The sequence below is a fragment of the Panthera onca genome, chromosome C1 (assembly GCF_046562875.1).
Source record: "Panthera onca isolate mPanOnc1 chromosome C1, mPanOnc1 haplotype 2, whole genome shotgun sequence".
Classification (NCBI taxonomy): Eukaryota; Metazoa; Chordata; class Mammalia; order Carnivora; family Felidae; genus Panthera; species Panthera onca.
The window spans coordinates 89,632,369-89,647,114 of record NC_138346.1 but is presented as its reverse complement, the minus strand read 5'-3'; the positions used below and the strand labels follow the sequence as shown (position 1 = coordinate 89,647,114).

At 34.1% G+C, this 14,746-nt stretch overlaps 1 protein-coding gene across 3 annotated transcripts in view; it reads right to left on the bottom strand.

The window, feature by feature from the left end:
* LRP1B (LDL receptor related protein 1B) overlaps positions 1-14,746 on the bottom strand; it is a 1,899,539-nt gene that overhangs the window by 676,280 nt on the left and 1,208,513 nt on the right. For all 3 annotated transcript variants that reach the window (XM_078451331.2, XM_078451332.2, XM_078451333.2), the window contains exons 19-20: positions 14,410-14,490; positions 13,122-13,289 (exon numbers count right to left, since the gene is read on the bottom strand). In XM_078451331.2, coding sequence (XP_078307457.2) covers positions 13,122-13,289; positions 14,410-14,490 — 249 coding nt within the window. The remainder of the gene's footprint in view (positions 1-13,121; positions 13,290-14,409; positions 14,491-14,746) is intronic.

Below are 14,746 nucleotides of genomic sequence, written 5' to 3'. Positions count from 1 at the left end.
TGAATACAAATGTGATATTTCCCTGAGGCTTTTTTTTCTTCCTAAACTATCCATGTCTAAACCTCTATGGGGGAGTATACTATCTAGTAAGTGGCACCAGAAACCACCTAATTGTAGTAAGTTTAAAATGATAGTATTACCTGGAGAAGGAGATACAATATATCATTATAAACATTCAAATCTGAAAGGTGAAACAATTATCCCCTTAATAATGCTTACACACATGTCACTAATATATACCTCCCCCTCCTGATCAGGTAATTCCTCCCAATCTGGGCTGACTTCCTGTTTATACTTCATCTATTAATGTCCATAATGTTCTTTAAGACTCAATTAAAAACAAAAGCTATCTAGGATAGGGTCTCTTATTTTGGTGTTTGTAGATTCAGGAAATCCATGGATAAGCTTTAGGGATTTATAAGATCTCAGAAATTATACATGATGCTTTATGTTGTTATGCATCTTTTCCCCTGTGGAAGGGATTCAGAGCTTTTCTTGACTCATGGCAAACTCCAAGGGGAATGCTAAGACCAATTACACACTTTCCTGTTTTTAATTTTAATTCCCATTCTATATACCTTGCATGTAAATAGTAGTTTATATGGCATTTGATTTTGCTTATGCTTCAAATTAATCATATTAGAATGGATTAAAACCCAGTGAAAAAAGGATCACTCATCTGTTCTTTTTGATTTTGATTAAAAATAAACAAAACTGCCTTGAGAGCACCTCATTTCACAGAAACAAAAACCACAATAAGTATGTCTGAAGTTATACAGATAAGCAGCAGAGATGAGATTTGAACCCACATAAATAAACTTTAGAGGCTGCTTTCTTTACCACTGTACCATTACTACTTTCTTACAAGTCCTTTCTCTTGTAGAGCTTAAGAATAGGTAAAAAAAAAAAAAAAAAAAGAAATAATTAGCCCATACAATAATTATGAAGTGCCTATAAATTCATTTACTTTTGTTGTTTTTTTAATTTTTTTAATGTTTATTTTTGAGAGAGAGAGACAGAGTGCAAGCGAGGGAGGGGCAGAGAGAAAGAGAGACACAAAATCCAAAGCAGGATACAGGCTCCCAGCTGTCAGCACAGAGCCCGACACGGGGCTCGAACTCATGGACCGCAAGATCATGACCTGAGCCGAAGCCCGACGCTCAACCGAGTGAGATGCCCAGGCACCCCTACTTTTTTTTTTTAAATACTGTTGTTCAGCCTATTTCTTCTCTAATAAAATATACTATTCATTTTATTCTGTTGCGAGATCATGGCAAAATTTCATATTTTATGAAAATATCAATAAATTACAAGTCCAATGATGTAGTCTAGCCTTCTTGGAATTGTTTCTTCAATTGGTTGCCAATCAGGAAAGAAGAAAGATGCAAGGAATCAAAAACTTTGAGCATTGTTCCCCACAATCACACATCTTAGTGGCAGAGATCTACCAAATTGGTTTCATAATTTTTTAAATGAGAATACTGGCCTCAATCACTCCTTCATTTGCTCTTTCAACACATTTATTGCAAATTACCAGGTATTTTTCCAAGTACTAGGATAGAACAGTCCATAAGAGAGAGACTTTACTGTTCTCACAGAGCTAACATGAGGGAAGAGGAGCACAGGCACTTAATTAATAGTTACACAAATACATAAATTAGATTAGGTAGTAGTAAATGTTGTGAAGAAAATGGATCAAAGTAATGCTATAGAGGAAGGGGGTGAGGCACATCAAGTTGGTTCCAACCAGTCACAAAGTTTCCAAGAAGTACATTCTTGCTGTGTGCCCAGGAAAAGGAAGAGGTGAAAATATATAGTAAATATCTTTGATGACAGCTGTAAAGAGTGACTTGGGTATAGGGAACGTCTTGACAAGGGTGATTATGGAAGTCTCTCTGAAAAGGTGATATTTCAGAAGAGACCAAAATGAAGGGGAAGAGCTAGCCATGCAAGTTAGAGTAAAGAGGATAGTTAGAGGAAATAACAAATGCAAAGATTACAAAGCAGGAAACAATGTTTGTTTTTACAGAAAGAGAAGGAAGTGAACAAGGGTGGCTAAAATGAGCAGGGGCTAGATGTTGCACGGCTTTATCAACATCCATGGCAAGATCAGTTCAGTATGTAGCTATCTACTGGAGATTATACAACAGAGGAATGGTGATGATGTAATGTAATCTACACTATTAAAATCTTTCACTGGCTGCTGTGTGGAAAGCAAAAAAATAGAGACAGAGAGAGAGAGAGAGAGAGAGAGAGAGAGAGAGAGATTATGAGGCTTATGTGGAAAAAGGGAAACCAGGTAAGTGGCTCTTGGAGTTCAGGTGGCCAAATGGAAGATATTGTTGCTGCCTTGGAAAGATCATAAAAGAATGGGTATATAAGGAAGCAGGCAACATAGGCAGTTACAAAGCAATGTCCTAAGTGCTATAGTAGGAGAGAACACCATGAGAGCATGCAGAGGAGAAAACTAACTTGGACTTGGGGACTTCAGATGAAGAATTCTTATGACAGAGGAAAAGAAACGAGTTCTGTTCATGATTAAGAGACAGGAAGGGGCAGGGGGAGAAGTAGAATGGGATATTCTGAACAAAGTCAGCATCATTCCTAAAATTCTGTAGTCTTTGATGGAGGAGGGGAGAAACAGAAAACTAGACAGGTCGGCAAGGTCTAGACTTTGAATGGCCCTGTATGCTTTGCTGAATGGCTTGGATTTAAGTCTGAAGGCTACTGGGAATTACAGAAAGACCTCCAGCTAGATCCTGATATGCTCAGATACACATTATTATTTATAGATCACTTGGTGAAGCATTTAGACAATAAATAGAAAAAGAAAAAAATCTAAGATTCTTTAAATTTACAAGGGTGTGTGTGTGTGTGTGTGTGTGTGTGTGTGTGTGTGTGTGTATATGATACAATTACATATATAATACAATATATAATTACGTTAGCTCAAAGTTTATACTAAAGTCAAGTAGATTATTACACATATATATACACACACAGTTTTATTTTGTTTCCTTTTCCAGGTCTCATCCAATTCCGTGACATAAATAAAAATACCCCAGACTTATTTTATTTTTTAATGTCTGTTATGATTGGGCGTGTGTTGATGTTTAGAAATGATGTTCTCTGCCAAAAAAAAAAAAAAACACACAGAAAGAAAATTGTGGAGTTTTATTTCCCCCTAACCTTCTTGCCAAATGAAATTTGCTTCTGTTAACAGTTGTTGATTTTCCCCTGGATGGAGAGCTGCATATCTCTGAGGAGCCTGTGATAGCCATTCCAACCTGAGTTCCAGGGCTGTGTGGTTCCCCAGAGCCCTAGCTGCTTAAGCTTCAGGGCTTGGCACACAATCTATCTTTGTAATATGGCTTGTCCCAGTGGAGTGTTAAAATGATGACTATGTTTGTATGTATATGCTCATGCTGTTTTACTGTTATGTTTTCATGTTGCTGATGCTGGTTATATTTTTAACTAATGCAATTTTATTGTATTTTTGCCCCAAAGCTATTTAAACCAAGCATACAATTTGGGGAATCTAATAAATAAATAAATGCAGAGCCCTGAAGGAAATGTGGCAACTGACAGTGGAATTTATCCCAATATTTAAATGAATTCACTGTGACTAAATACTTCGAGTTAGAAGACTAGCAACTGTAGAGAGACAGAAAGGAATTTTTTTCATCCTAAAGTTAAAAAGACATGAAAAACAGGGCTGAAAAAATGTACTGTTTTTTTTTAAAGAAATGTTAAAGCCCCCTGAGAAAATAGCTAATAATGGTGTTGCAAATATAATGAATTATTTAAATTGTGAGACCAATCTAGGGAGGAAAAAAAAAAACTTTTTATTGTTTTAATGGAGTTTATACATTAACTTGTCATTCATTGTAAAATGCTTTGAAAAGTAAAAAGCACTATGTGTTGCATGTGCACATAGCTTCCTGCATTACCTACAATCGCCATGTGTCAATCTCTGCTCAGTTCCTAGCTTGAATAACTGTGTATTAATAATTCCTTTACCTAAGGCAGCTGTTTGCTGAAGGTTCCTAGATAGTCTTCACTTGCCCTGAAACTACTGAGAATTGGTTTGGCAGCATGTCAATAGTTTCTTTTCACTTTCCAACAGGGCGTGGACCTAACCTTGGCCCACTTCTGCCTCAGGAGACCCTTAACATCCCATTAGTAGGTTAGGATGTCCTTGGTTTCTATAGACCCTTAGGGGAGGGTTGCTTATTAAAACCTACCTTCTAGCCTATCTGGAACTTGTGTTGGGGGTGGTGGGATACACTGTTCTGATCTTCTCCATGTTATGTGAGATGCATTCCCTAGGGGCTACTGCCTGCCAGATAGCACTGTGATTTCTGCTGTGAACAAATAATGAAGTCAAGCCCAGGGCTTCCTTCTTCAGTTTGTTCTCATCCTATTGGACCTTGATGATGGCCTCCATGTTATCTAGATTACAGATGCTATATCATTTGGTTATTAATCTGACCACCCCTCTCTTCCTCCCACCTCAGCACACTTCCAGGACATGGTTTTTGTGTTTTACTTTCAATACTAACAAACTGTTTCTACCCCTGTATGTGGCCTCCACTGGAGACTGTCCTGAAAAGAAGTTGGATGGGACTATGAAAACCATTTATTGGTACCTGGGATTTAATGGAAATTTTAATAATAAAGAAGAGACCATATTCCAAATCTTTAATGTTTACTCTTTGGGTCAGTGAGAAAAGCTGAAGAAAAGGAAATGGAAGAGAATGTGTAGACACCTAAGCACAAATTCAATTATGTAATATTAAAATGATTTTGGTGTTAAAAATACATAGATATATAGACACAAAACAAAGGTTGAAGCAAAATTGTAATGCGGTTATACTAAATATCCCCCAGTAAGTTAAAGTATACAAGTTAAATCTATGTAAAACAAGTAAAACATTGTTTTTAGTTCATTAAAATTAAGTTTTGATATTTGAAACTCCACCATGAGCATTCTATTTAGAATTTAATATATTATGAGAATGATACATGTCTACAGCATCTAAACATTACTGTACACAATGTATCAATCTGTTGAATTGGCTATGTAATTGAGAAGTCTGTTTTTCTACATACTGTTCAAATTAGCCAATCACCTTAATAGATATGTTAGATACTATTAACTAAAACAGGTTGCAATATAGATATTTTACATTTGGAATTTACTTCTTACCTTAGCAATAAGCTTAGCTCACAACAGGTGTCAAATATTTACCGGGCACAAATATAAAAAGATTACATTATTTGATTTGATATTTTAAAATAATGCAGAACACTCTGATAAGAAAGTATGTGTATGAACATATACATATAAGGTGTATGTTTGAGGAAGAGCCTGAGAATATTACTTAGAAATTTTTAATGGCTTTTCTTTCTTTGGCCTTTTTTTCCTCCCCATTATGTTTTGCCTTTGTCTAAGATTGATTCTATGAAACATGCACATAAAGGATTATTTGAGATTGTAGCTCCTTTACTGTATATTTTTTAAATGAGGGGTCAGCAAGCTATGACCTGCAGACCAATTCTAGTCCACTACTGGTTTTTGTAAATAAAGTTTTATTGGAACACAGACAGAATCATTTGTAGACATATACTCTTATGGCTTCTTTTGTGCCTAAACAATGGAGCTGGGTAGTTGTAATGGGAAAAATCTAAAATATTTACTATCTGACGTTTTATAGAAAATATTTTCCAGCTCCTATTGTAAAGTGGTATAAATTATGGATACGATTCATAGAACATCTCATTTAAGTGCATACATATTGACAATAACAAAATGCTGTGCTGGAAGATTCTGAAACCAGTGACTACTCTGTGCCAGGAATAGCCTATTCCTACCAGGAAGGTCATGGTAGTTTAAGTGGATGCTCTTATGCACCAAAGTTATTTGTGGAAAGGTTTTAGATTCAAATAATGCCAATTAATTTTCTTTGGGAAATCAACATGTACATGAATACCAACTCAAAAACAAATTCTCCAACAAAAAGTGAATAAATCTGCTCATCACATTGCAGGAATATAATATCTAAGTGCAAATTCAATTGATAGTTCACTTAAACAAAGGAATAAAGGCTGACAGTTTAAATAGGTTCTGAAAGAAGCTAACTAACAACTATTTCTACAGGAAAAAAAAACAAGTTCTATCCTATTGCTTATTTCTCTACTTTCACAAAAGAATGGCAATACTCAATTACTCAGAGGTGAATTAATTACATTGTATATTATCCATGTCCTTTGTCTCTTTTCTGTTTTCTTTTTTCTATTTTCTGCTGAATGCCTGAAGTCCTACCATTTCACTGATCATTAACCACAACCCAAGAATAAGGCAGCAGAATTTAGACTATGGAAATTAATTCACTTTTGCCCTTATTTTTTGGCTCTATTAAAGGAGGAAGAAACAAGCTGAGGTTCTTCATTAAAATTAAGTCTTTTCATTACATATTGACTTTTGTTATTAATTGTATCTTTTAAAAAAACAAGAGATATTACTGTATTTGGTGTCAAAATGCATAATTACTATCTTAATACAAGAGCTAAATTAAGAAGTGTGGATCTATTATTAATTTCTGAATAGTTAAATAAAGATAATTGACTTCTTTCTTCCTATTTTATGAACCATTTTTTAAATATTTTATTTTTAAAATTATATTTATCTAATTCTTTTTAATTGTCCTGATAATCACATTGCCAGAAACATTATGGATTCTCAAAACAGGCCTTGTTATTAGTTGATTCAAAAACCTTGGGTCTTCTTTGCTATTGATGTAAAAGTTATTTATAGTATTGAGGTGACATTGACCTTTAAAGAGCTATTTTGTCCCAGAAAACAAAAAGAGTTTCCTATGGATAAAATCCATTAATAATTAACATTATTTTGATATCTCAGTATTAACATTTCCCAAGGAAAATAAATAAATCTGTGAGTGAATAAAATTACCCAATTTGTATCTCATTGCAAGTAGATATTATACCTCTCTAAAAGTAGATAAAGTTCAAATTTGCATTTCATTGTATTTTTCAGAAAACCATCTGTATTTTCATTAAAGAAGAATAATTAAAAACCATTAGAAGAAAGGATTATATGATTTTTCTGAGTACACAATTTGCTAATTTCCTCAAATTCAAAGACAATATTTGATTGTCAAGAAAATTCAGTGATTGAGAAATAATAGCATTTTTTATTGTGTGTTTCAGTAAAAAGTAATTGAAAATATCTTCAGAATATCTTTATAAGAGAAAGACAAACAGATGATTGAGTCTGATTGTGTATAGTATTTATTATTATCTTGGTTTTTTTAATGTTTATTTATTTACTTTGAGAGAGGGAGAGAGCGAGCAAGCTAGCACAAACGAGGAAGGGGAAGAGAGGGAGAGAGAGAAGACCAAGCAGTCTCCACACTATTGGCACAGAGCCTGACACAGGGCTAGATCTCACAAACTGTGAAATCGTGACTTGAGCCAAAATCACGGGTTGGTTGTTTAACAAACTGAGGCATCCTGGTACCTTGTTTTCTATGTGGTTAGGAAATTGTGCTGCTAAAAATATGATGATGGGTTCAGCTAATATGGATAATACATGGACTGGAATTCAGGAAATATTGGTTTTAATTTCCATTCTCTCAATGCTTAAATATGTAACCCAAATCTTCAGTCACAAGTCAAATTTTCATACCGGCATTGATTGGAGTGGATTCAATGTCCCTAGGGAGGATGCTATCCCTTTTTGGTTGGCTGTACCGTCTGACCTTTCTGAATTTTCCACAAAGAATTCAGCATAATCACTTGAATCCAAAACCTCTTCTAGAAATGTCTTTATGGAACAAAGTTCTCAGTCTCAAATCTCTAACACAGAACATTATCAGCTCCTTCCAGGAAGCAGCAATGTTTTTGTTACTGTTACATACACAGAAGAATAATTTTATGGAGATGAGCCCATTTCCTCATCTGCACTATAAAATAACTGAGCTAAATGATCTTTTCATTTTCTTCCAGTTTAAAATATTTTTTAAATCTATGAGGTGAAATTTTTATGGCAGACTAACATATTCTTTGGGCAACTGAAGAAATTGCCTTTGTGGGAAAGTCCACAGCTATTCTAATGACAAAGCTTTAGAATCCAGTTTATCAAGATGAATTGTGGAAGTGAAAGGAGAACAGAAACAAACAAACAAAAGAGGCAGATTTACTGAGCTTATTTAATATAATGGTCCACGTTCCTTCTAGTGTCCTTTGGAATATTTCATTATAATGACCTGTAACAAGTAGAAAGTTCTTTCTTTTCTCTTAAAGTTAAAAAATGAGAATGCACTTGAGAAAAATATTGTAATTATTGGGAGATCATATAAATGTTAATGCATTAAGAGTTAGAAAAAAGGGCAGGGGTAGGTTATATTGCACAGCTGCAGAAGCAGGGAGCTGGATGGAAGAATAGAAAACAGAAATCTTTATTTGAAACTCCAGCTGTGTAATCCTAGGCAAACGTCTTAACCTCTGAGTAATCTTTATTGTGAGGATTAAATGCGATAACAAATGTAAAGTGCCTGGCAATTACTGTTAATATATACAAATATATTTACTAATATATATATACATATATATATATATACATATATATATATATATATATATATATATATATACACATATATATATAGTGTTAATATATACTAACTCCTCCCCCTGCCCCTACTAAATTATTACTAATGGAATCTCTTCACTGGCATTTACTAACAAATAATAGATACCAGAAACAAACAAAAAAACAGACTAACTTTTCCTATCTTTCTGGAATTTACTCTGCTTTGGACAGAAATTAAAAATAAATAAACAATAATAAAAGATAAGGGAGATGTCCTGTCTATTTTATTTTATTGAATCATGGGTTGAACATGCCAGTATTTTTCTGATAAATGAAAATGACTTTACTTTATTAAGGAGATGTACATGAATAGATCAGTACAGCTAGTCTTTCTTGTGCATCATTGTAAACATAAACTCCAGGATGTGGGAGTAAGTCAAAGGAACAGAAAAAGTTATTAGATATATGATATAAAACAAATAAGGTTGGATTCTGAGGGTATAATCAAATTTTGTAGTGAAGAAATAAACTCTTTCACTCAATAATTATTTAGCATTCATTGTGTATCAAATACTGTACTTGACTATGTAATTACAAAGATAAAATGAAATTATCCTAGGTTCCTTCTTAAATCTGTGAACAGGGAAGTAGTAGGTAAAATGAATGAATGAAAGAATGAATGAATAAATAAATAAATGAATACAAAGCCCAAAAGAAATGTGAAAGTTTCCAAAGAAGAAGGAAAGTTAAACAGTTAAAACAGAAGAATATGACCATTTGTAGAAATAATATTAATAACGTTATGTATTTAATTCCCTAATGGATTTGAGAACTTGTTAAAGATAATTCATAATAAATCAAAACTGAAGGTCAATGCATGCTTAATTTTAAATTTGCATTTCATTTGTATTTGTGATGTAAATGAGAGATCACATATGTTCTATCGTCACCCAGACTATTCACTTAGTACAGCTGGCTGTAAATGCTCCCTTTTTTAGACAGCCATACAGAAAGTTAAAGGACAATCACCATAAATTAGGGTCAAATGATTTCTTTACTTTGCAAAATTGAGACAAAATCAATTCTAGAGAAACCTATTCCATTATCCATCAAATCCATGCTGAAATTATTCAGTATACATTTTTACAACAATTTATGCATGGAAATTGACCTGATGAATAGCTGTCTAAAGATAACCCCCCAAAAAATGCATATGTTTACATTAGAAATGCTTTATTCCTTGGGGGAAATATGGTTGTGATTATTCCCCTTAAGAGTAGAAGAATGAAAGCATACATAATTCAAATGAATTAAACTGTCAACAATGAGATAAGATTAATTGTATACATTTGGTATTTTATAGATGCATTTGTACAGAATCTGTCTGTCTCTCTCTCTTCCTCTGCTTTTTTTTTTTTTTTTACATTATATCCAGAGAGCTAAACACTTGCAAGAAAAGACCAAAGTCTCATTTTAACTTTATTCTTGATGTTTTTACAGGTAAAAACATTTCTTTACAAAACCTTTTGATACTTATTAAATGGCCAGACCTAAGGCTCTAGAGGGTGTTCCCTTCTACCAAATTCTTCCACTTGAAAAACAAACTATTCTTTCACTTGGAAAAAAAAACTATACACCCAGTAGCTTTACTAATGGTTCACTATAGAAATATGTACCAACCAAAGCTGTCACAACCAAAAACAAATCAGAGCTAAATTAATGATAAACAGGCAATGAGACAAAGGAAGGAAATCAGTCTGCTATGGATTGTCTTTCTATTCTACTCTTGCTCGTAGACCCTGTGTGTGTGTGTGTGTGTGTGTGTGTGTGTGTGTGTGTGTGTGCAGTGCTTTTCAAAGATATTGCACATTGTGTGCCTAGTATGTGAGCTTGGAAGTGAGAGGAAAGACCATCACAACATGAGGGGGAAGGAGAGAAGTATAATCTAGAAAGGGATTAGCAATTAATACTTTCCCCCTATATTAATCATACTAATGATGAAAAAAATGATCATCACTATAGAAATTCCTCAGAGAGAATATGCATTGAACATAAATGCAGAAATTTTCTAAATATGGGGGTTATATACGGAATGATCATTTCCTGGTTTCTTCTGCTTCTTTACAATTAAAAGTGAATTCAAGAGTGTTTTTGCCCTTTTGAAATCAATTTAAGTTGAGAGAAACTAGACCATATGCTCTTTTAACCCAGGCAATGTACAGCAAAGTGCTGAGCAATTATACGGTGGATTTGATCAGTTTTGACAGCCAGTCTTGAAACTCAAGCCAGAATCCCCTGCTCTTTCTTCCACAGCAGGTTTTGAGACTAAATTATATGACTAATTGCATCAAATTTCTACTTTACCTTGGCAATGGTCTCACAAAACCTGCATGTGCAAAATGACTTTCCTGATCAGCTTTAACAATTCTATGTGCCATGATTATTTTACAACTTCTGTATCAGAATATATAAAATAATAATGGATAAAAATATGTAAATGTCCTCTGAAATACTCTGTCTTATAGCAAAGTCATCCTAGACTGTTCCCTTTCTTCAGTTCCTGCAACTTGTATTCACCAAGTGGAGTATTTGATTAGGGAATTTATAATCTGATAAATATAAATTAGTTCAGGATGTTCTCCTCATTCTGTGCTTGAAACATGTCCAAGAATCATGTAGATTATCTGGATCATTTCCTTAGTGTATTACCATAATCATATAAGAAATGCACGATGTTCACGTTGACAGCATATTCTTTAGAGTAATATATAAGTGAAAGTGAGGTGCTCTAGAAGTGAAGGTCATTAACATTCAATAGTCACCGATTCTATTATACTCCAAACCTGAGAAACTACCTAGTGAGGCTACAACGGGTTGTGTATCACTTGCTCTGGATACTCATGAAGCTAAAGCAAGCTCTCAAAAACTTCTTAATGTGCAATAATTATTTTAATTTAGGGACAAATAAACATAGGAAAGAGGGATAGGATCTCACTTCTGAGATGAAAGTAAATTAACTTTGGGGAAATTTATCTTTCACAGCATATTGGGGGCAGTGCCAGCAGGCCACAGATGTACACCTCATGAGGAGCCTATAAAGACATCTGTGAGGTGGGGGGAAATGCAGTTTATATTCATAGGGTAACTTAGTAATGACATACCAACCACACCCCAGATGAATGCTTCCAATATAGAAAGAAAAAAGGGAAAAAAAGTATTTTTTTACAGCATTTCTGTTTCCATGCAAGGTTGTTGATGAATAAAGCTCTAGTTCATATGTATTAGTGGACCAACTGAAATAAGAGAGAAACTGACACAAGAATGAGATATAGATAAAGAAAGGGGTGGGGGAGAGAGAGAATGAGGAAGGGAAGGAGAAAGAAAAAGGGAAAGAGGAGAGGGAGGGATGGACACAGACAGGAAACAAACAAACAAAAAAGACAAAAGGAATCACATCAGAGGAAAAAAACTATAGAAATTTTCTAAGTTATTAAATGTTGCAGAAGACAAATATATGCCCTGGAAAACACTTTGAAAATGATTCCTTTCTTATTGTCATTCAATATATGCCTCCCACTCCAATACCCAACTCATTAAATAGATCATTTTATTCTCTGTTTGCCTGCTAGATTTTAAATGCTGAATGGGAACCACATATCTTTATCCTTTTATCTATCTTTTTCTACAAGCATAGTGACTGGCACATAGAAAGTCTTCAATAAATATTAGTAGAATAAATGAACGAGTGAATGACAAATTCTTCCAAATTCTTAAGTAGAAAGAAAACTTCTACTAAAAAAAAATGTTATTGATTGTATGAATGTTTGGCAGCCTAATGATTTTTTCCTATGATATTTCCAACATGATTTCTAATTTGTTAACATGCCCTATGGATGACCAAATTTTGCAAAGTAACGCATGCAAATGACAGGGTATGGCTGCCCATGGATATGCTGCGACCTGTTGTCAAGTTTCCTTCTTGCAGCTTGCATTCTAGGAGTTATTCAGTTGGAATGAATCAACAATCAATAGGAGGTTATTTCAAGCCTTAAGGAAACAAATTTGGTGTTCAAATAAAATAAAAATTATGTCTTTCTTGTTTCTTTGTTTAGTATGCTTGTTTGTTTTCCTTGGAGATGGGTTTGGGGTTTGGCAATTTAGAAGTTGGAGAGAATTAAAGTCGTAGTAACTAAAGCATCTAATGAAAGTAGGAAGCAAAACCACAGAAGGTATCGGAGTATAAGGAGGTATTAAAATGAGAAACCAGACAAATAAAAGAGTGAAAGTGATCTGTAAATTATTTTACACTGTTCCAAATATACATGTTTTTAACTGCTGAGTAAAATATAATATCCATTCTGAAATATTCAAATATATATATATATTATATATATAAATATATAATATATATATTCAAATATATATAATATATATATATATATATATAATATATATTATATATTTATCAATTTAAAATGATAGTTCATAGAGTCACAAAATTACTGACCTTCTCTGGTACAATTGGTTTGGTCTTCATCACTGAAGTCTCCACAGTCATTGTCACCATCACAGGCCCAGTGGCCTGGGATACATCTGCCATTGGAACACCTGAACTGATTATCAAAGCAAGAGTGAACACAGCCAACTTCATCACTGCCGTCCCCACAGTCATCATCTGGAAAGAAGCACCAACATCAAGGGAGTGAAAACTGACCCAGGAATAAAATTTTTCTTCCAAATCTCTAACGTTTCTTTTTTGTATATAGAGCATTCTTTTGTTTTTGATAAAGGAATCAATGATCAACTTTCCCATGGATAGTGGGGGAACTATTTTCATTTTGACATTGCTTCCTTTGTGCTTTCACATCAACTACTAACCAAAGAGGGAAAAAGAAATCCTTGACTTGGATTTTAAAATTTAATTTCCATTTCACTCAGAAATGACTAACCATTGACAACAAATCTATGCGACATGAAATAATTATAAAATGAGAGGACAATGATGAGCGCAGGAATTTCATGAAATGATACAGCTGGTGATATAATTATTGTGGAAAACTGTTCAGACCCACAATCTCTCTACACCCCACAGTGTATAACCATATCTTTAATTCAGACATTTCTTCTCCATTCTCCAACATGAAGAGTGACTACTTCCTCCCCTTCCCCTACTAACTGATAAGTGTGTATTTATACTGGGAAATTGTCACTATCATTAGCAATGATTTATATTCTTTATTAACAACCATTGCAGGAGGGAGGTGAGAGAAATGTGAAGTGGAAATAGATTAAATTGAAATCAGTGGCTGAGAATGTATGACTTATACATAATTCATTTACCTGTGTTCGGTATAATTCAGCATAGGGATACAATTGAGTATAAGAAAAAAAAACATCATTTGTACATAAATAGCAAGGTGGCAGAAATGAGACCATTTGGATAATTCCATAATAATTTATAAACTCCTACGTCCTGAGAGTACAGAGCACTTTACATAAATGCTTTGGGGAACTCAAATTGTCCAGGTCATATCCTCAATTATCCCCTTTACTTCACATCTGTCGAATTAGACGATGTCCAGCATAATGTCTGAACACAAATCTCTTCATTGCCCCATGGGACAGATGTTGACCTCCATTACTCTTAATGCTAATCCCCACTGAAGTGCCAGGTGTCCTCTTACTACTTGTCTTAGCCATTATGTTGGCTCTGCAAGCTTCTCTTATGAACTATGTCTCACCAACAGTCAGGCCCCCAATCAAATCAGTGCAATACAGTGAACAGTAGTACTTGCCAGAGTCGCAGTGCCATTTGCTGCTAATGCATCTTCCACTTTTGCATATAAATTGAGTCAGTGGCTCACAAGTTGGAAATTCTAGGAAAGGTATAAAAACACTCAATAGGTAAGATGTTACTGACTATGCTTGGCTTAAATTGTATCTCATTTGCTAATGGGACCAGAACTCCACCCCTGTCTTCGACAAAAGGCACAGAGGAAGCAGTATACAAATATAGTGACATAAACTTCTTGAGGACATAGGACACCCACACTTTTAATATTTTTTAAATGAATACTGTACAGGGACTGAAAGGCAAGGAGAATCATATGGTGAAAGACCATTTGTATTCAT